This window comes from Drosophila suzukii, chromosome 3, assembly GCF_043229965.1.
Source record: "Drosophila suzukii chromosome 3, CBGP_Dsuzu_IsoJpt1.0, whole genome shotgun sequence".
In the NCBI taxonomy this organism is placed as follows: domain Eukaryota; kingdom Metazoa; phylum Arthropoda; class Insecta; order Diptera; family Drosophilidae; genus Drosophila; species Drosophila suzukii.
Genome location: NC_092082.1, coordinates 34,384,437 through 34,406,301, shown reverse-complemented (window position 1 = coordinate 34,406,301; position 21,865 = coordinate 34,384,437). Strand labels below are relative to the sequence as shown.

Here is a 21,865-nt window from a genome sequence, read left to right as displayed (position 1 = left end):
CTCAACATAATCTCCTTTTAGCTCGATACACTTGACCCATTTCTGTTCAGCGAGTGACTTTCAAGTTTGGAAACAAAAAAGTCACACGGGGCGAAATCTGGAGATTATGGTGGATGGGGTAGCAGTTCTTAGCCCAATTCGACCAATTTGGCCTTGGCGGGGGCGGAAGTGTGAGCCGGTGCGTTGTCATGGTTAAAGAGCACTTTTTTCTTCGCCGAATGGGGCCGTATTTTCTGCAATTCGGCGGCGAATCGGCCCAATAATTCGGCATAGTACAGCCCTGTGACCGTTTTGCCCTTCTCCAGGTAGTCGATGTAGATCACACCTTGTGAATCCCAAAAAAAGGTGGCCATCACCTTTCCGGCCGGTGGGACAGTCTTCGCCTTCTTCGGAGCAGGTTCGCCGGGTGAAGTCCACTGTTTCGACTGTTCCTTGGTCTCTGGTGTGTACCAGTGGATCCATGTTTCGTCGACGGTCACGAAACGACGCAGAAACTCCTTCGGATTGCGCTTAAACAGAGTCAAACACTGCTCTGAAGTGGTCTCACGGTTGCGTTTGTTGTCCGGAGTGAGCAAACGCGGCACCCATCGTGCCGACAGCTTTCTCATGCCCAAAATTTCATGCAGGATATGACCCACTCGGTCTTTTGACATTCCTACTTTCTCAGCTATCTCGCGTATCTTTAATCGGCATTCTGCCAATACGAGATCGTGGATTTTTGTCACGTTATCCTCCGTGGTAGCCGTTTTCGTGGCACCTGGGCGTGGCTCATCAAAAACCGACGTGCGACCACGTTAAAACTCGTTAAACCAATTTTTGACGGTCGCCATCGAAGGAGAAGAGTCATCGTATACAGCATCCAAGCGCTTTGATTTCGCTGCGTGATTTCCCTCCAAAAACAAGAATCGAATCACAGACCGATATTGCTCTTTCGCCACTTGTCTAAAATCCGCGGACACGTCCGATTCCACACGCAGTCAAAACAAAATTACGAGTCCGATTCGGCTGAAATTTCGACAGTAGCCGTCTACGAGAATGTACTACACGATAGTACATTTCTCTTGCGATAGTGACGCATCGGGCGGTGAGGCTAAGTACTTATCGGGCTGCTCGTATATGTAAGAATTCTAACCTATTTAATATGTATTTGCCCTTAGAGGCAAGAAACTAAATGATGTTTGGTCATATGCAGTATTTTAAAACGAATCTCAAATCTCTTCTAATCTATATGGTTAGCCTGTGTGGAGACCTTAACTAGCTCTGTCAAAACATGCAATACCTTTTTGGAATTGAATTGCAACAAAGAATCAGAAAGTGAAAAATGTTGATTTCTTTTTTAGTTTTTAAATTATTCAAGAAACTGTATTAAAACTCGAAAAACTTACCGAAAAAAATAATAGCACCACTTTTCAAAAATGGGTTTAAAATGATAGGAACTACCAATATTCATCAGATAACAGTATTGAACTATTAAGTCTATGTTTACATTCTTCATTTAATACTTTGTGGTGTATCCTTTAATGGAAATAACAGCTGCGTCTTGGCATGGAGTCAACTAGGCCCTGGCATCGCTTTATGGAAATTTGAGTCCAGGACTCCTTAATTACTCCCCAAAGGGATCCGATGGATGTTGGTTTTGATGCAGCGACTGCCTTCTTGGATTAAGGTCTGGAGACTGCGAAGGCCACTCCATAACGTTCACAGAGTTGTTCCCAAACCTTTTCTTTGCCTTCTTGCTGGTATGTTTGGGGTCATTATCTTGTTGGAAGACCCACACAAGCGGCATTTCATACTCTGCGAAAGGTAGCATAATGGTATGTCCACGTATAAGTGCTGGTCCATGATGGCCTTGATTTAATGTATCGGGCCTACTCCTTAATAGGAAAAGCCGGCCCATACAATAACACTACGCCCTACATGCTTTACTGAGGTTTAAATTTCGAGTTCTTTGGACGTCTGAAATACGATCTGGATCCTTTTCCACCAAACATAATCACCTTGCTCTCACCTGACCGTAAAATATTCCTCCACTGATCGGGTGACCAATTTGCATTTGCATCCTTGGCAAACTTAATTCGCTTAGAAATATTTCTGGCATTTAAAAGTGGTACCTTTCTCGGGCTGCAGGCTGTTAGGTTATGTTCCCTGAGAAATGTACGCACAGTTTGCAGCGTCGCATTTATTTTAAACTCCTTTTTAAGCTCAGTAGCAGATTTGAAAGGATCCTTCTTGCTCTGACGAATCAATCGATTGTCGTGAAGGGGGTCATAGATTGTTTTCGTCCTCGTGTTTCAGGTTTTTCTTTATAGTTTAGAGCGTTCTTAATCACTTTATTTAAACATCCGACCAATCGACCAACTATCACGCTTTTACTCAGTGCAAAGCTTTCCACGTCCCATTTCAATGGTATTATCAAACTTTTTATGTTCAAAATATTGAAATTATAGATAAATTTAATTGACCCGTGCTTTGTATTAAGGCTATTCGGCAAAATATGGGGTTTTTGCTAATAAATGTGGTAGTGGTGCTATTTTTTTACATTTTGGGGTTTTTTAATAAATCACTTAAAAATAAATTTAGGGGCAAGATTTTAAAAAAAAGTAACAAATTTTTTGGTTAGAAAGAATACTAAAGAGTACAAAAAAATGTGTTGAAAAAAAGCAAACACTGAAAACAATTTTATTTTACCCAGAAAAAAATGTATTGAATTGGTGCTATTATTTTTTTGCCACTGTATAAGCCTGAATTTTGGGATTACGATTTCAGAGATTCTTGCGCTGCGGTGCTTGTGGTGTCACGTCCAGCCTAACTCTCACAAACCGCACAAGACTTTGGCGACCACTACCGACACGCTGAAAGTTACTAAAATCGAACTATTATTTTGAAAATTGTAAAACGTTAAATGCACAGTAAATAAAACTGTTAACAACGATTATTCTTTGCTACTACTCAAAGGAATATTTGATTCAGCAAACTAGCCCCCAATTTGATGCTTTGATGCGCGAATAAAAATGTTAAAGGAAATATTTTGGTTTCGTCAATAGCTATCGAAATTGTAATCGCCTCTAGGTGGCGCCCTGCAAAGCAAAGCAGCTTCTGTGTACGTTAAGCGGACATTTATATTAAACTCAAAAAATTTCTCACCCCATTATAAATTTACGTTTAGTGTCCTTAATGCATAAAAAAAAAAAAATTTTAAATGGGCTTAGACGGTACGCAATGGCATCTTCATGTTCTAAAGTACTAGCTACAAGCTACAAGTACTAGAAAAAATCCAACAATTAATAGATTTTTATGAGACTGGGCTTATGCTAACACAGTGTTAATCTTACAAGTTGAGTCCCACAAATGCAAGCAAAGACAGTCATTTTGGTTCGGAGGCAGAAGCTCAACTAACTAGGATACGATGGATAGATTTAACTCATGAATTGAGCTACCTTTTGTTACCCTTATTTGAACAGAATCCATAAGTTGACCAATTAAGGAACGGAAGAAACATTTTCATTTTTTGAGTCACTTTTATTGCAACTGGGAGACCATTGCGCGCCGCCTAAACTTTTTTCGCAATTATTTATTTAATACAGACCGTTAAAAAGTCCACCCTAGTGTACTTGCATGTTTCACATTGGAGCTACCAAAGCTATTGTTTATTGTGTGTTGACATTAAGTATCAGCTTTATATTTTCAAACCTAAGCCGTCGACTGACCTCGAGTTAGCTGAAAACATTTTAAGTTAATTAAAATAAAATAGTTAAATCTAGGGGATGAGTGTAATTTCGTATTGTATTTTAATTATTTAAATTCATAAATTAACTATTAATAGTAGCTGTTCCAATGCAATGTCTTCCAAGAACTTAAACTGTGCAGTATACATTATATTGTTGGTCGTTTCATCAACTATCACCAAAAAAAAGTAAAACAAACAATTTTAAAACTTCATTATTTTTATAACCCTAAAGACTCAGGTATCTTTAGTATAAAAGCTATTTTATTCATTTTGTATGGGCTTTACTACATTTCACCCAAATAGATTATATTTATCAAGAGCAGTACGTTAAACCAAAACCGACCTTACAAACGTTTTTATACCCGTTATTGGTAGAGTAAAACGGATTCGGAAAGTATGTAACAGGTAGAAATATATATATATTCTTGATCAGGATCACTAGCCGAGTCGATCTAACCATGTCCCTATGAACGCTGAGATCTCTGAAACTACAAAAGCTAGAAAGTTGGGAATGTAGATTCCGGAGCTTCTTGCGCAGCGCAAGTTTGTTTCAGCAGGGTGCCACTTCCACTCTAACGCCCACAAACCGCCCAAAACTGTGGCTCTTACAGTTTTGATGCTAGAATAAAAATTTTAGCTGCATTGTATTGTTCTCATCAATACCTTTCGATTGACCCATAAAAAGTTGGCTAAGCCCACATACCGCCAACAAACTTCAAAAAATCATAAATATGAACGCGAATATGAAAGAGAATAGGGATCTTAGATTTAGATTCCGTAGCCTTGTACGTAGCCTACTTTAACCCCCACAAACCGCCCAAACCTGTGGCGCCCACAATTTTCATGCTAGAAAAAAGGTATTAACTGAAATGTATTAGTCTCGTCAATACCTATCGATTAACCAAAAAAAGGTTTGCCACGACCACCCAAAGGCCCACAAACCGAACAAAACTGTGGCTCCTACAGTTTTAACGCTATAATAAAAATTTTAACTGAAATGTATTGTTCTTATCAATACCTATCGATTGACCCAAAAAAAAGTTGGCACGCCCACAAGCCACCCACAAACTTCAAAAAATCGTAAGTATGAACTGTATATGTCGGAAACTATCAAAGAGAGAATTGGGATTTCTGATTTAGATTTCGTAGCCTTGTACGCAGCCCAAGTTTGTTACGCCCACAATTTTTAATGCTGGAAAAAAATTTTAATCGAAATGTATTAGTCTCGTCAACACCTATCGATTGTCCCAAAAAAGTTTTCCATGCCCACTCTAACGGCAATAACGCTTAAATCTGTCTGCGCATTTCGATCTCGCTTTGCTGCTTGCAGATCTCGTTCTCCCTTATTTTGTCTAGTAGTGTACATACAGTGGTGCTCATATACTTAAGCCACAAGACTTCAACCAAAAATTTAAACGAAAATTAAGAAAAGTTTTTATTTCACAGCTCCAATTTTTTGTGTCACATTAGTTCTATATATCAGTGTTCTAATAGAAGAATAACCAAGTTATAAAAATATATATTCAACGAAAAACTTAAAAAATCTGAGAATCTCCAAAATATCCTGCTCACATACTTAAGCCACCTGGAACATATTGGTTGAAAAAGTTAAAATTTTCTTAATATTCCTTATACTTTTAATAAATTTACTTTAATATTGAGCGGGATGACCTTTCTGCTTAAGAAGAGCGGAGCAACGCTTTGGCACTGAGTCCACAAGACGTGCGCACTGTTGATGGGTGATTTTCTTCCACTCTTCTTGCAAAACTCGCCACAAATCGTTTTTATTTGCTGGTTTTTTTTGGCCAACGACTTGTTTAACAATTCCCCACAAGTTCTCTATAGGGTTAAAGTCGGGGCTCTGCGGTGGCCATTGCAAAACATAGATTAAGCCACGACTTGACTATTTTGCTGGTGTGTTTCGGGTCGTTCTCCTGTTGAAATATCCAGGCAAGTGGCAAATTATCGGCATATTCTCCAGATAAATTGTTAACAAGGATGTCCCTGTCCATTTCGCCGTTCATAATGCCTTCTATCTTCCCTAGGGGACCTACGCCCGATGCGGTGAAACAGCCCCAGACCATAATCGAAGCCCCACCATGTTTAATAGTCTTCTTCGTGTATTTGGGGTCCAATTGTTTGTTGGGAGAACGTCGTACATATGGTTTACCATCACTCCCAAAGACATTAAACTTGCATTCGTCTCTCCAAACAATCATGTTCCAAAAATTGGGACCTTTTTGAATATGCTCTCTGGCGAATTGAAGGCGCTTTTTAACATTTTTAATTGACAGCAATGGTTTTTTTTAAGGCAATGCGTCCATATAACCCAAATTCACTTAGCTGTCTTCTTATGGTCTGAGTTGACACATTCACGCCATAATCTGCCACCATTTGACCCCTGATTTGCGTCCAAGTCTAGAACAGATCGGCTTTACTGCTTTTGGAAATCCGTCTATCGTCGTTTAAAGTGGTTTTTCTGGGCTTTTCACGTGGAACACTTTCCCAGGTTCCATGTTTCTTATAAAATGCAATCGCATTTCTGACTTGGCCACGCGAAAAATGTAAAGTCTTACAAATTTGTAGAATATTTGTGTTTTTTTTCGTAATATCCCATATTAGCTTTCTTTCGGCCGAATTTGAATTATTATTTTTAGCCATAGCGGTCAAATTGTTTTCGGAAACGTATTTAGTATTCAATACTTTAGTTTAGAAAATAACTAGCACAACTTTTCCGGAAAAAACACAAGTTTGACGATTTTAGCTCAAGGTGGCTTAAGTATATGAGCAGAGCACAATACTCCTTTTTGACATTTAGTCAATTTTTTGGAAAATACGAACACCTACTTGTCATTTTTTACTGTGATCAGATGCTTAAATAACAGTGTTGCAAAATGCAAAAATTTCAGGCCGAAATAAATATGTTCAAAAAAGTTATTAAGAAAACAGTTTATGGTAGTGTCAGTGGCTTAAGTCTATGAGCACCACTCTACGTACTTAATACAAAATAAAAAAAGAAAGAAATGCTATGGCATCAAACACAGGTCAAGGGGTTGAAAGTAAAGTTGTATTTGTAAGCATCCATTCGCTGGGGAAAATTCACAAGAGAGTCAGTGAGACCAGACATAAGCAAAAATAGTGATACGATTTTTATAAAGTCACTATGCGATATTTAGGTATTTGAACATTCAAAACTATTCATTCCCCATTTATTTTACCCGTTACTCGTAAAGTAAAAGGGTAGTTTGTATTCGTCGGTATGTGTATAACAGGTAGAAGGAAGCGTTTACGATTTTATAAAGACCATACATTCTTGGGCAGGATCACTAGTATGAACTATGAGATCTCGGAAAATGAAAAAACTAAAATGTTAGGATTAAGCGAACAAGTTCAAAAGTTTCTTAGGTAGTGCACGTTTTTTCTTTAGTGGAACGCTAACGCTAAAGTCCGTGTGACGCACTCATTTGTGGTGATTTTGTTTCAGTGTAAATTGAAATGGATTTTATTGGTCAATACCTATATAAATGCTGAGACTCGTACCAATCGCATTGTTATTTTAAAAGTCATGATTAACTAATGTAAAGAGGCTTTGCCAAGGCCAGAAGTACCGTCCGCCAGGTGATGTGGCACTGGCATTGGTGGTGTGTATTCTAACAGAAATTTGAAACAGAGTAACGGGTATCTGAAACCCAAGGCAATCGACTACAATTTGAGTATGCGCACTTTATAAAACATAACACTTTTCTACATTAAGTTGTTAGAAAAAGAATATAAAAGCACCTTTGATTTTGAATTTTCATGATCCTCGCAAAAAGAATTTATTTCGAGTTGTCACTAAACTTAAAAAAAGCAGAACTGGGACTTAACACAGAATTACTAATGATATTCTTTTTTGTTTTTTTATGAAAACTGTTTTCTGTTTGTTTTTTTTGTTTTGTACATATTTTTCTATGATTTCTAGATAAGACGTTTTCAAGCCAACTAATGTGGCTAGTCATAGATTACCAATGTTGAGGTCAAAACGGCATATTTGATGATTACATTTTTTTTTATTCGTTTTATTCGTTTTAAAAACATAAAATTAACTGTACTACTTGGTTTTAGGACAAGCTATTTGACAGTGACGTGTTGGAAAATATTGTGTCACTGGAGCCACATTCAACCGACGACCATGCTGATATATCTGGAGCTCGATTAGATGGTGATGGATTTGGAGATTCTTTTGGACGTAAGTAAAATTAATAATGCATACCAATCCCGGCTGTCCTACTTTGCACTCGTTTCGTTCGATTTAATTTTTCCTGTTTAGGCATTCGATTCCCCGTAGTGCCACATCTTACCAATATATAAATAATATCAACGTATCATCAATGCACCGACTTCGACTTTCGCCGAGCCGACCCTCTCTTTCAATTTCTCTTCAAAAATAAAGTTTATGAAATTTCGATGAAATGTTGATAACAAAACCCAGTTTTGGTCTATGAAATGTTCATTAAAAGAAGAAATAACTTTCGTTTTTAAGTTGCTGGTTCTTACTCTGTGAGTAATGTCCGTCAGTCTATATAAATGCTACGACCTTCAAAACTATAAAAGAATTCTGATTTAGCGCAAGTTTTTTCTATCCCAAAGCCTTTTTTGTCCCAAAATAATAGTTTTAAGAAAGGCACCTTTTTCGGCATGCCAAAAAATTGGGACCCTTTAAGGGAACGTTCTCTTTGTTTTGGTCGAAATGAAGGCAAAGTTCGTCAATTTTTTGTGGGATAATGAAAAGGCGTACAAACTTCGGGTTTTGCTTTTTGATTTCGTTTATTATTCAAGATTTTTTTAAAATTTATTTGACGGTGAAATTCAAAATAGCGGCTGCAAAATGGCGGCTTTCGTCTGCCTCCGCGCGGCAAACATCGTCCAAAAATTCCGAGCCTGCAGCCTCTTGTAGTCAACTGAAATAGAAAATTGTTATCATTAGTTAAAGTTAATATACTTTTGAAAGGCACTAACCTATGGCATCAAATTGCGGCCATAAATTGACCGCGTAATGAATGTTCGAATTTTAAAGTTCGATTTTCGTACATTTTTTTTCAGTTAAACCACGTTGAAAAATTATAAATAAATTATTGTTTATTTCCGGAGTAGCTTAGTGCCCAATAAAAAAGCATATACTTTCATAAAAATTTTACATGAAGCAAATCGGTTCACAGGATGAAGCTGTGGACGCGGAATTTTTTTGAAAAACATGGTTTCGAGAAAAACGCGTTTAAAGTTTTTTAAAAGTATGACTTAGAATAACTTTTTTGTTTGATTAGTTATTACGGCCACCATTCGATCTTATAGGTTTTCTGTGATGAGTTTATCGGTCAGTTTTCCAGCCCCCTTCCCACCAAGCCCTTTTGTGTCCGTCTTCAGCTTGCGGAGACGACTTCCCATGCGCTTTTGGACATGACCTACGCACTTTTTCTTCGCCACTGGGCAATCATCGTATGGGTTCATGTCAGCCAGAGCCTTGAAGGTTTTCGTATCTCCGTCGCCAATATAATATTTATATTTTACCCCCAGAAGGCTTTCCGAGTTTTCAAACATTTCGCGCACCCCGTCCTCCTCCATTTTGCTCGCACTTCCACTGTGATTCGCCGCACAATCGTCAACATGATCTTCGTGCCATTGTTCATACTCCGGGGTACCTATTTTCGATGCCCAATTGTAGCAAGCTTGGCAATAAGATGATTTTACAATCACGTCCAAAATCTTGCCAGAGTACTTGCCGATAAGGGAAACGAGACCAAATAACGAAGAAAATCCCCGCTTTTTCCAAGATCCGTCCCCAGAAACAGACTCGGCTCGTTCCCAGCTGCGGAGTTAGCTCCGATTTCTTCTTTCGCGGCTTTCCTCCGGACGATGTCAAAGACGACCTTCGAAGCGGCGTGCAAATTGTCCAGGAAGTTATAATACTGACTGTTACTGAACGAGTGTTTTATGTCAAGTAAAGAGCAAAACGTTTTTACAGTTTGCAATCCGCACCCGAAAACGCGAAAAGCGAATAAAAGTCGTCGGTTGATCTCGTAAACGTTTTGCGATATCGGAGACGATAAAATTTGGCGCTTTTCACATGAACAATCTACAATAAGTTTGAATCTAACACCAGGTCCTGCCGTGCGTCCAAACTTCACTGCACCAGAACAAGATTTGCACACTCAACGCGTTGAAAACCATCAAGAAGTTGCAAATAACGTAACTAGTGCTTGCGTCGATTTCGATATCGTCAAAGCCCATGTCTTTTAGTTTTTTCGCCGACGAACTGACATGATCCGCACTTGCTTCCCCCGAAAATTGATTCCCTTGGAATTTCCTTTTGCGAACCCGCGAAAGTGACCGCTTTGTTTTCGGCATTTCGTACGAAATTAGAGACAAATATTTCGCGACAGAAAAACAACAAACGTGAGCGAACTCGGCGATTTACAGTTGCAGGTTAGAGATTTTTCGGAACATCTGCTATTTCTTGTAGGTGCTGCCATCTAAATACATTTCTATGTACCACTAACACACGATAATACCGACCCTCATTCGTGTTTCGGTGAATAGAAAGCCATGAATCAGCACCGTAGCGTCCCGCAGCGCGCGTGACGCAGGTGTATTCGAGACGCTCTCATTCACAAACTATTCATCGTATCGAAAAATCCTTTCACACACATACTCTACGGATATGTGGCTTTCAATTTTTGCAAAAAAAAAATCGATTTTTTGATCCAAAACAAAGAGAACGTTCCCTTAACTTTCATTTATTATGAACTATCTAAGATAATATTCCTAATACTTCGACATACATACATACATAATACAGAACCGCTTTATGCTGATTCCGCGTGATATTCTTTTGTAAATGGGTTTAAGTTCTTACTAGGATTTTCATAATTTAAGAAATACAGCTCCGATCAACTTGATGTTTTATGTTACAATTTAAATTTCAAAATGTTTTATTAAATTGTTTTTATTTTTCCAAATCCAAAAACAACCCGTTCAGCCAAGACGAAATACTTCAAAATGTTAATTGGTTTTATAACTTTGAATTTTTGACAAACTGCATTTGTAGTACATTCATTGCTGGACTAATGTTAAATTAATGTTATTATGTATTAATTGCATTCATAAGTTTAGTGTATCTCTAAATTGACTGCCTGGAAAAAGGAATTGGCGTAAAAAATCAAGCCTATACAACACTGGAAATGCCTGACTTTTAATTAAACTCATTTACTTAACGGAAAAAATTAAAAAGACATTTAATGAAACAAGTCAAATCTAACTCAGGCGGATAACTAATGACAACAAAAATACTCATAACAAGATTTTGTACTCTAATGGCCAGAGAGAAAATTAAAAAAAAAATCGTATATAGGAAAGACTTAGAGATAAGGTAAACCATTGAAATTAAAACAAGGAAGAACGCTATAGTCGAGTACCTCGACTATCAGATACCCGTTACTCAGCTTAAGGGACCAAAGGGAAATGGAGATATGCAAGCAGCAAAGCGAGATTGGAATGCGCCACCTACCGGCGATAGACAGATTTAAGCGTTATGGGCGTTAGAGTGGGCGTGGCAAACTTTTTTTGGGTCAATCGATAGGTATTGATGAGAACAATACATTTCAGTTAAAATTTTTATTCTAGCATCAAAACTGTAGGATCCGCAGTTTTGGGCGGTTTGTGGGCGTTAGAGTGGGCGTGGCAATTCGCTGAAACAAACTTGCGCTGCGTAAGAAGCTCAGGAATCTGCACGCCATATCTTACTAGCCTAGCTAGTTTCCGAGATCTCAGCGTTCATCCGGACGGACAGACAGACGGACATGGCTAGATCGACACCGGCTAGTGATCCTGATCAAGAATATATATACTTTATGGGGTCTAATCTACTAGTCTGGTCTACTCTTTAGGGCTAATCGAAAATATTTGAAAACGCCCAATCAATATGCGTGTTTCAATTGGTTGTAGACGAATCCAAATCTAGCAATGATCTAAAACCTTTTGCATCTGCTAAAAAATCGAAAATTCTCTTACAGCAGCCAGAGATGGAGTGAAGGCACAAATTAAAATCAACTAACACTAAACAATTCTTATTTAAAAACGTGTGCCGCTGAAATAAATCCTTAAATTCTGTTTCAAACTTTATCAACGGATAAGTCTGACTTTTATATATAATAATAATCCCTAAGGAACGGTACTTAAAGGTGGCAAGCTCGAACACTGGAGAGGCTAAATTTGTAGAATTAGCAAAAAAGCGACCACTTGAACAAAGACTAACATTCTCAAAAAGTTCGTTTCGAAAAAATACGAGAATGCCTCTTTTTGGCCGAACTCCGCTAGCTACTGACTGGCAATCTAGTCGCACTGCTGGGGTAAAGCCAGGAATATCATATGCTTCATTTAAGTATGTGGAAGCCTCAACGAAGCACAAAAGTGAAGAGTTAAGCATTGGCTGATCGGAATATACATCGCTAATGTGGCGGTGCAAGCTTTTCCGTATTATGGAAAAAGACATGAAGGTTCGGACTATTGAGTAAGCAATCGAAATGCGTATTCAGTAACTTAGCGGTACGCAATTCTCGGAGCTCTTCTTCTGAAGCTGAGTTCTGAGCGGATCATGGAGGGACGAGAGGTTTAATGATACAAAGACTTGCTGCACTTGTGGCTTTGCTACAGGCTACATACAGTGCAGCTCTCTGCATTCTTGGACCAGTGTGAACCACCACTTTGCTGTAGGTAGCTCCTTGACTTTTGTGAATTGTAACGGCTTCTGCAGGTACTACTGGAAACTGCTTTCGGTCAATGGTAGTGGCCTGGCTAGAATTATTCTGAAAGCTCTTGATAATCTTAACAACTGGTGTCCATGAAGGCTCTTAACGGTGACTGCACTTTGATCGTGCACTAACTCCTATGCTTTCATCTAAAAATTCTATCCAAAGAGTATTCGGAGTGTTGGACGTACTGAAGCCTATCTCCCTAAGAACACCTGTGGCTTCATTAACGAGACCATCTGATGTATCTACATTGACCGTCATCACATGTTTTGCAGTGGTTTTTAAAATCAGTGAGGTACACAAACCTTGTGATTCAGATGTTTTTAATGCCCTACCTTGTTCCAGACATCTGCTCTGAACTAAGTTGTGCAGATTTAACTGAGTCTATAGCTTCCGAGTTAAATTGATCAGTGGGAATCGAGTTGAGCTTCTCCCTATTGTACCGATCTGTGTCCTGATTGCTTGAGAAAAGGTGAATTGTGTCATTTGGTACTTGAATTTCATCGGAAATTCGGGTTCTAAGTAAGCTTATATCATCAGACGACATTTGGCCGGACGCCATGTTATTGAGTGCAATTGCAAACGGCTGGTCATCTCGCTGTCGCATTATCTCTGTGAGTCCGAAAAACTTAAAAGGGCTCCACAGGTAAGATCCAAAAAAAGCACTGTATGGATCATGCGACGGCGGCTGAAAATTGTCTAAGATCGCCGAACACGATGACTGAAATACCTTCGAAGGGAGCATCGACGTTGGAAAAAATTTGCTTAAGGCGAGAGTTCAAATGGGAAAACATTGTTGCGCCGACCATAGACATTTCGTCTATTAAAAGTACTTTAAGATCAATAAATCTAGAACGCAGGGTATTTAACAAATCAGGGCTTAAGCTCCTAAATGCAGACCCAGTCTGATTGACAGGGAAAGAGAACATGGAATGAAGAGTGGAGCCTCCGATTCCAAAAGCAGCTTTGTCTGTGGGAGCGCACAATAATATTTTTATAGAAGTTGGGTCGCATCCTGCTCGACCATTATACTGAAATAGCGTGGAAATAAGTCTACTCTTGCCGACACCTGCTCCGTCTCCTACGAACTCATAAAAACTAGCATTTCTTGCATTTTGCAAAACATGCGTTAAAAAGGTTTTTTGCTTTAAATTAAGGGTTCTAACTAAAGTTGCTGAGTGTTCAGCGGAAATAATTGGTGGGAGCTTTATTACCCGGATATTGCTATCCGGATCAATTTCTTGAACATGATTGTTTAAGTTTAAAACATTTATTTGAAGAGACATTTCCGGAAAAGCTAGGGCCCTAAACTCCTCATAAACTTCGGCCTCCTCATCTATATTTTCCTCATTATTGTCCGCTACTTCCATGGCCCTTCTAAACGCGTCTTCCAAACTTTCTATGGAATCCACAACCTTTGAATTTAAACTATCTTAAATGCAACGTTATGACTTTTTATAGGGGTACGCCAACGTTCATGAGTTACTCTCTTCAGAACATGTCCTTGGACCGAATATACTCAGTAAACGATTTAGGTGTTCTCCTAGATCCTAAACTTAAATTTGACTCCCACATAACCTCTACTGTAAATAAAGCTATGAGTGTTCTTGGGTTTATAAAGCGTTGGTCTAAAGAATTTGATGATCCATACACTACCAAATTATTATTTACCTCACTTGTCCGACCTAATTTAGAATACTGTTCTTCCGTTTGGAGTCCTCAGTATCAAGTGCACATTGACCGTATAGAGTCCGTACAGAAACAATTTCTTCTTTTTGCCTTACGTGGTTTGAACTGGGATCAAAACGTCAGGTTGCCTTCTTACTCGAGTAGATTGCTATTAATTAATTTGCCTACTCTAGTAAGCCGTAGAATTATGCTTGGTACTATTTTTATGAATAATCTTATCAGAGGCGATATTGATTCTGTAGATTTGGTAAGCCGCCTAAGTTTCAATGTTCCTGTTAGACTAATGCGAAACTACCATCCTATTAACTTGCCACGATGTTCATCTAATTTTAGTCAGCATGAGCCCTTTCGCGTTCTTTCTAATAATTATAACAACCTGTATCATTTAATTTGTTCCTCAACTTCTATCCCTGTACTAAAAACTAAAATCTTAGCTCATTTGCTTTAATCTTGTTGATCTATGTTTTGACCTGTCTTTATTTGTTCTATGTACCTTCCTCGCGAACCGTATTTGCCCGAAATAAAAATGGGCCCGCGCGTAACAAGCACGTGCTTGGTGTCGTTTGGGCCACTTGTTTGTACTGCTCTTAGTGCATCAACGTTCAACAATAATAATAATCTATCAAAATTGGCTTTAATAGCCGCTTCATTCCCTTGGTAAAACTCCTCACAATTTCTCTGTATTAAATCTGCCTGTTCGTCTGTCCACGGAGAATGAAGCATCACTAATGCTCTAAAATAATTCTGTCTATCTATATTAACATTGAAGGGGCTATACCTAATAATACTCGGCCTATTCCTTTCTCTAATAAAACCACTACCCTCGCAAAGCGCGAAATAAACTTCTCCTAAAATATCATTTTCTTCTTTCCCGGCTTTTTGAAAACTCACAGTTTGCAGCAAAATCGGCTAAACACAGGCCTTCATGAGAATCTGCTAGATTGCTAGATTCTGACAACGCCAATCCCAGACAACAATATACGGCCTCCTGAGCAGAGATCTCAGGGCCCGAAATAAATTTGTGACTAAGATACTGTAGCTTTTGCCCAATGCTTGAATTGCCTCTTCGAATGTCATTAGCTGCTTCTCGCATTAAATTCGAATTACCCCTTTGGGATTTGTTAATATAATTAATTATGTAGCTACAGCAAGCAAAAGGGTCCAAAATTAACTGGATATCCATATTTGCCTGATCATGAGAAAGAAATTTTAAAAAAAGGTAAGATGGCTAATCAAATCTTCTGATTGATCGCGAAGCAAACAGCTTCGAATTTTTTTTAATTTTTCGTGGTGAAGAGAAAAGTTTTGAGTTTCTTCAGGAAGTGGCTTCAATAATTCCGTTTGGGGCATTGGAGGATATGGAATACCGAATCGACAAACAGATTGCCGGCGCATCTTTTTAAGACACGAATGCCCGTGCTTATGCTGTGTTTGTAACATCCACAGTTACAAACTGATCAATGAAGGCTATTACACTAGACATAGATTCTTCATTGTTGAAATCCACTTCCGGGGCGTCTTTCAGCCAAAACATACCGTGAATATAAGGTGAACCTCTCTGTTGAAACTCAACTCACTAATAATAGGTAGTAACAAAATTACTTCCAAAGATATCCCCAGGTTTCTTCATTAATTTAAGAACTTCCCATATCTATAATCAAAGTATCTAGCACACGTCACTGGGTCTGTCAAAATCAGGCGCGCCTTTTCCCTAAATTGTAAATTTAAAGCTTCTTCATTTATTTCAACCCTATCTACATTGCGTTGGCCAACCAAACTGGCGAATCATAGCCATGACTTTCTTCTTTTCATCTTCTTAGTGAGCAGAAGACGTGCAAATATCCTTAAGAATTAGATATCCATCCTTATGGCTAATTAAGTTGCCCATAAAATCTTCGTCAAGTACGTACTACGTTCCTAAGTTAAGACCTAGCTCCGGTTGTATAACTCTCTGAAGATGGTCTCTTGACGCCAGCATATATGCTTGGGAACGCTAATTCTTCAGAGTCAGCATCGAGAATCACGTCGGGAGGTTTTTGGCCCTCACCTGTAGTTGTAATTCTCGGAATTCCTACATTGTGTGTCTGGTTATTCTCATGCATCGAATGCTTCCGCATTCTCATCGGAATTAGTAGCCTCCGAATTTACATCCTCCTGCTGGATGGCTAATTGCTCCTCTACTAATGCCAAGACAGCTTGAGATGCTATGAAGGGAACAGTTTCGGATGTAAAATCAGAGATCCACTGCTCGTTTATTGACACATTATGCTTTCTGTAAAGCTCGGTATTTACTAAGTATCTAATAGCGTCAGCCATTCTAGAAGGCCTAATGGTCTCTGCCATGAAATCATGTCCGTATTCCATTCTTCGCTTGAGGTGATGCTGTATAACCTCAGCTTCATTGAAAGCTCGTGGGAGGGACGTCACAATATTGCTTACTGGAAGTGGAACATTTACAACAGCTCCTTTTAATAATCATAAATGGAAGGCGAGGTGAAATCAGTCGTTCCACCAAGGGAGTAAGCCCCCTTAAGCAATAAGGAATTTCTGGGAAATCCAGGCCGTTAGAAATGGCACCTTTGGGCTTTCTGCCGGCTTTTATATTGCTGTGACAGGTTGCACAGAACGTAAAAGATTCACCAGTTAAAACAAGCTGGCTTGCATTTTGGTAAATTTCTTCCCTGAACTCGCAATGTTTTTCTAAATAGGCTCTAGAAAGCTTTTTCTTTCTATTAAAAGTGGCTATAAGAACTTCTAATTCAGTAGGTCTTCTACTGGGCCTATGCTCCTGAGATATACTATGCCGTATCTCCTGACTTCGGATTAAGTTCCGAAGGTTTTCTGCTTCCCTGTTTCCACCAAGGCTTCTAAACTGACTAACTCTTTGACTTTTATTTTGAATTGCATCGATGGTTGCTTGTCGAGCAGCTATACGTGCACTTCGTCGAGCGAGTGTATTTCTCGCCTGCTCGACGACCCTGCGATTCCTAAAACTTCTAGCTGTAGCTTTCCTAGCCCTATCCTGCGCTCTTTCCAATAGGCGATCCTTTGTTGATCTAACCTGTGCTCGTTGCAGAGTATTTGCTTCTTGCTCACCCGCACGATACGTAGGATCCAAGCGCGTAATTGAACGACGCCGAGTATCGGCTACTTGGTCATCCGCACGGAAAGCAGGATTCGAGCGTCTTTCCGAGTGGTCAGCAGTGTTTTGAGCCTGCTCTATATCTTTAAGCTCGCTAATCTGTCGCCTTTCTGAACGACACTGAGTATCGGCAGATTTAGGCGTCTTGACCTACCTATTAAAAATTTTCCCCTCGCCTACGATGAGCGTCTACATTTTCTACCCTCTCCATCTCTGCATACTCAATGTTTTCCCTATTTGCCCTATTTCTTATTAATTGATTGAGATGCAGTAGGTCTATTTAGTCTAGGCATTTTTATAAAAATATTTAATTTCCCTAATGGAAAATATATCTTTAAAATATAAATAATAAATATAATTTTATAAAAAAAGGATTAGTTAATATAAATTAATGGATCTATAAGTGCAAGTCCTTGAAAGACGAAATATATAACCCTATTACGATTTTATAAGTTAAATACGTATATTCAAAATATGAAATAATAATAATCAAAGAAAAAGTCTTTAAAAAGACCTAGTCTTAAAATATTTTTATAATTTCTACTTTAAGGTTGATACTTAATAAATATTACTAAAATATTAAAACCCTTAATTAAGTGAATAAAAAAATACCTTAATTTATAAATAGAATTATAAGTGTTAGTCTTTAAAAAGACTAAAACTTATAGGACTATTAGATAACAATTACGTAAATTTATAAAAATATAAAAAAAGCCTTTAAAAAGGCAATTTTCTTATATTTCTATAAGTAGGAAAAAAGTGCGAAGCGATTAGAAAAATTGAAAATCAAAAATTCAATCGGAAAAAATTTTTAATATGAAAATATAAATGGTTATAATTGTCAATGAAACTACTTTAAAATAAAAAATGAAAAAAAATTTAAAACTGAAAATTTACCAGAAAAAAATTTACAAATATAAATGTTAATCATTGTTATTATCAGTCGTCAGCAAATAGCGGCAGCGACGTTGGTAGAAGCAGCAACAACTCGCGTCCGCGTAAAAACACAAATTTACGTTAACTTCTTAGCAAAGGAAAACCACAAATTTACGTTAACTTCTTAGCAAAGAAAAATTAATTTAATAAATTTACGTTAAATTGCTTGCAAAGGTTAATTTACGTTAAGATTATCGCTTTTTAAATTGAAAGACACTTGCAAAATTCGCAAAAATCGCATTCGGCACACGGGCAATAGTTTTGCTTACGATGGTTAGTCTTAGACTAAAGACATAACTGAAGATTTACAGCGCTGTAAAGTGTTGCCCGCCAATTTTACGTGCACGGATTTTCGGTCCTTTTACTCCAATTTCCCTTCTCTTTTGGCGCATAAAAATGCACTAAGAGAGAAAATGCTAGGAGCAAAAAGCCCTCCCTCCCGCACCCTTTCTATTGTTTTAGCAATTTAAATCATACATTAACCTGATCGGAACTAGGTAAATCAAACTGGTAGACCAATGAATTGGTGTTAGGGTAGAGCCAAAAAGGGGCACAAAATTAAATCGTTTATTATTTAGTAGAGTAAGTTAGCCGCGCACTGTGCTCTCTTTTAGCGTTGGCAGCGCGTTTTATTCTCATTATTTTGTTCCGCTTTGGTTTAGCCAGAGCCAAGGCAGAGAGAGCAAAACATAAAACAGACTGAAAACACTTAATTAATGTATGTTCGTTAAGCATCAACAAACAACAAAATAATAGCAATAAGTAAATTGGACAGAGGAGAAAAGGACAAATAGTTTAAATTGTTGAATATTCAATAGAATAAGAGAGCCGCGCACTCTGCTCTCTCCTTGCGTTGGCAGCGCTTTACATTATAATTTTTTTGTCACGCTTTCGTTTCAGCTTGCGCCGAGAAAGAGAGCAAAACATACATAGTTTAAAACAGTTGCATATATTCGCCGCGCAATTCAGTTTGCAACTATTTACACGCAAACATATCGCATCGCTCAATTAGTTCGCGGCCCGACATATAAGGAGCAGTAGTAAGCAAATATAGATATTTTTTATCGAAAGTGTCGATTATCATAAGCTCTGTGTAAAAATTATACAACTCTGTGACCACGTGCTTTTAAGTTACAAATTTTTAAGTAACACAACCTTTGGGTTTTTCTACAATATGGAAGAAAAGGAGTTTCGTGTCCTGATTAAGCACTGTTTTTTGATAGGAAAAAATACAGTAGAAGCAAAAGCTTGGCTTGATAAACATTACCCAGATTCTTCTCCGGGAAAATCAACCATCAAAGATTGGTACAATGAATTTAAACGTGGTCGTGTGGTGGTCGCCCAAAAACAGCAGTTACGCCAGAAAATGTGGCAAAAATCCGAAAAATGGTATTGGCCGATCGCAAATTGAAATTAAAGGAGATAGCTGATGCCTCAAAGATATCGGAAGGCAGTGTGTTTACGATATTACATGAACATTTGGACCTGAGAAAGCTCTGCTCGAAGTGGGTGCCGCGATTGCTAACACCAGACCAAAAGCAACAACGCATCGATGCTTCCGAGACGTGTTTAAGCATGTTGAAGCGCAATAGGACCGATTTTTTTCGCCGTTACGTAACCATGGATGAAACCTGGATACACCACTGTACTCCAGAATCCAGTCGTCAGTCTTCTGAGTGGGTGGTAGCCGGTGAAAGCCGTCCGAAGCGTCCCAAAACACAAATATCGGCGGGTACGATTATGGCTTCTGTATTTTGGGATGCACATGGGATTTTATTTATAGACTACCTAGAAAAAGGTAAAACAATAAACAGCGAATATTATATAAAACTGCTGGATCGATTGGATCGCGTTATCAAGGAAAAACGTCCACATATGGCCAAGAAGAAACCACTGTTTCACCAGGATAATGCACCATGCCACAAGTCTATGGCAACAATGGTGAAATTGAGTGAATTGAGGTTCGAACTTCTGCCGCACCCACCTTATTCTCCAGATATGGCCCCCAGTGACTACTGGCTTTTTTCAGATCTCAAATAGCACCTCCAAGGCAAGAGATATCGATCAAATGAAGAGGTGATTGTCGATACTGAGACCTATTTTGAGGGTAAAAGTTCATCTTTCTACAAAAATGGCATAGAAAGGTTGGAGAAGCGCTGGACTGAGTGTATAGCCGTAGATGGAAACTATATTGATGAATAAAACAAAATTTTCAAAAAAAAAGTGTTTTTCCTTGTTAGGCCTGGAACTTATTGAGCGGTGTGATACATATGTAAATATATGTCATTATCTGGCCCTGACGTCATTGCTTTTCCTAACTCCTTGGGAAATTTGTAAGCGTTTTATGGGACAGCCTATAGGTATTGGTTAAAACAGTGCATGTGCATATCTGATAAAAGACATACAAGAACGATTTACAGAGCTGTAAAGTTTTACGCGCCAATTTTACGTGCTCGGATTTTCGGTCCTTTTACTCTAACCTTTCGTCTCATGTGGCCCATGTGAGTGCACTGCGGTAAGAGAAATTGCGAAGAGCGAGAAGCCCTCCCCCGCGACCACACCATTGTTTTTCAGAAATGTAAACCTTAATTAGGTAAATTAAATTGGAAGAGATTAGGGGAGTCCAATAGGAAAAAAAAATAGTTAATACTGTTAAATTTTTTAAATTATTTAATAGGATAAGTTAGCCGCGCACTCCTCTCCGTCTAAGAGCCGGCACCGATTTTCGTTATCATACTTTTTGCCCGGCTTGTGTATGTTTCTGGCAGCGCCAAGAAAGAGAGAGCAAAACATAAAATAGGCTTAAAACATTTAAGTTGTTCAATGAAATATTTGGTCGAATATCTTTCTTCGGAAAAGTTCTTATTCGCCGCGCAATTCAGCTTGCAACACACACATGCATAAATACATTTGTCATTGTATGGCTCTGACGTCATTGCTTTTCTTTTTGGGAGGTTTGCTAGAATCTTAAGAATATACATGCTTAATCCTTTCAAGCTTTTAAAGTTTACGTTCAAACGAACGTTTTTGGGTGGCTTGGAGGCGGTTTGTTGTAGGCGTGGCAAACTTTTTTTGGATCAATCGATAGGTATTGACAAGACTAATACATTTCAGTTAAAATCTAGCATAAAAATTGTGGGCGCCACCGGTTTGGCCGGTTTGTGGGCGTTAAAGTGGGCGTGGCAAACTTTTTTTAAGTCAATCGATAGGTATTGATGAGAAGAATTAAAATTTTTATTCTAGCATCAAAACTGTAGGAGCCACAGTTTTGGGCGGTTTGTCGGCGTTTGAGTGGGCGTGGCGCGCTGCTGAAACAAACTTGCCCTGCATAAGAAGCTCAGGAATCTATTTTCCCACCAATTTTCCGATCGTTGATAAAATTTAATTCGAAATTCAGAACTAATTAAAATATGTTATTTCTAAGCTTAGGAGGTTATATGTACGTTAAATAAAACCAAAGATATATTTTTTTTAAATTTTTTGCGATTATTCCTATTGGAGCTATAAGACATAGTTGTCCGATCCGTCTACGCAGACTAGTCCCTCAATTTTTAAGCTATCGGGCTGAAACTTTCCCAAAAATTT

At 38.4% G+C, this 21,865-nt stretch overlaps 2 protein-coding genes across 7 annotated transcripts in view; one reads left to right on the top strand and one right to left on the bottom strand.

Annotated features, from left to right (window-relative positions):
* Positions 1 to 21,171, bottom strand: part of RpL15 (ribosomal protein L15) — a 330,472-nt gene extending 309,301 nt beyond the window's left edge. The window contains exon 1 of one of the 2 annotated variants that reach the window (XM_070996202.1): positions 21,168 to 21,171. The gene's annotated coding sequence lies outside the window, so the exon portion shown is untranslated. Of the gene's footprint in view, positions 1 to 20,000; positions 20,005 to 21,167 lie in introns of those variants that run through there. The other variant, XM_070996201.1, reaches the window with a different exon arrangement.
* Positions 1 to 21,865, top strand: part of vtd (RAD21 cohesin complex component verthandi) — a 41,296-nt gene that overhangs the window by 828 nt on the left and 18,603 nt on the right. For all 5 annotated transcript variants that reach the window (XR_011604159.1, XM_070996196.1, XM_070996195.1 and 2 more), the window contains exon 3: positions 7,832 to 7,955. Coding sequence is in view for 4 of the 5 variants with exons in the window: in XM_070996196.1 (XP_070852297.1) it covers positions 7,832 to 7,955 (124 nt within the window). In the remaining variant the exon portion in view is untranslated. The remainder of the gene's footprint in view (positions 1 to 7,831; positions 7,956 to 21,865) is intronic.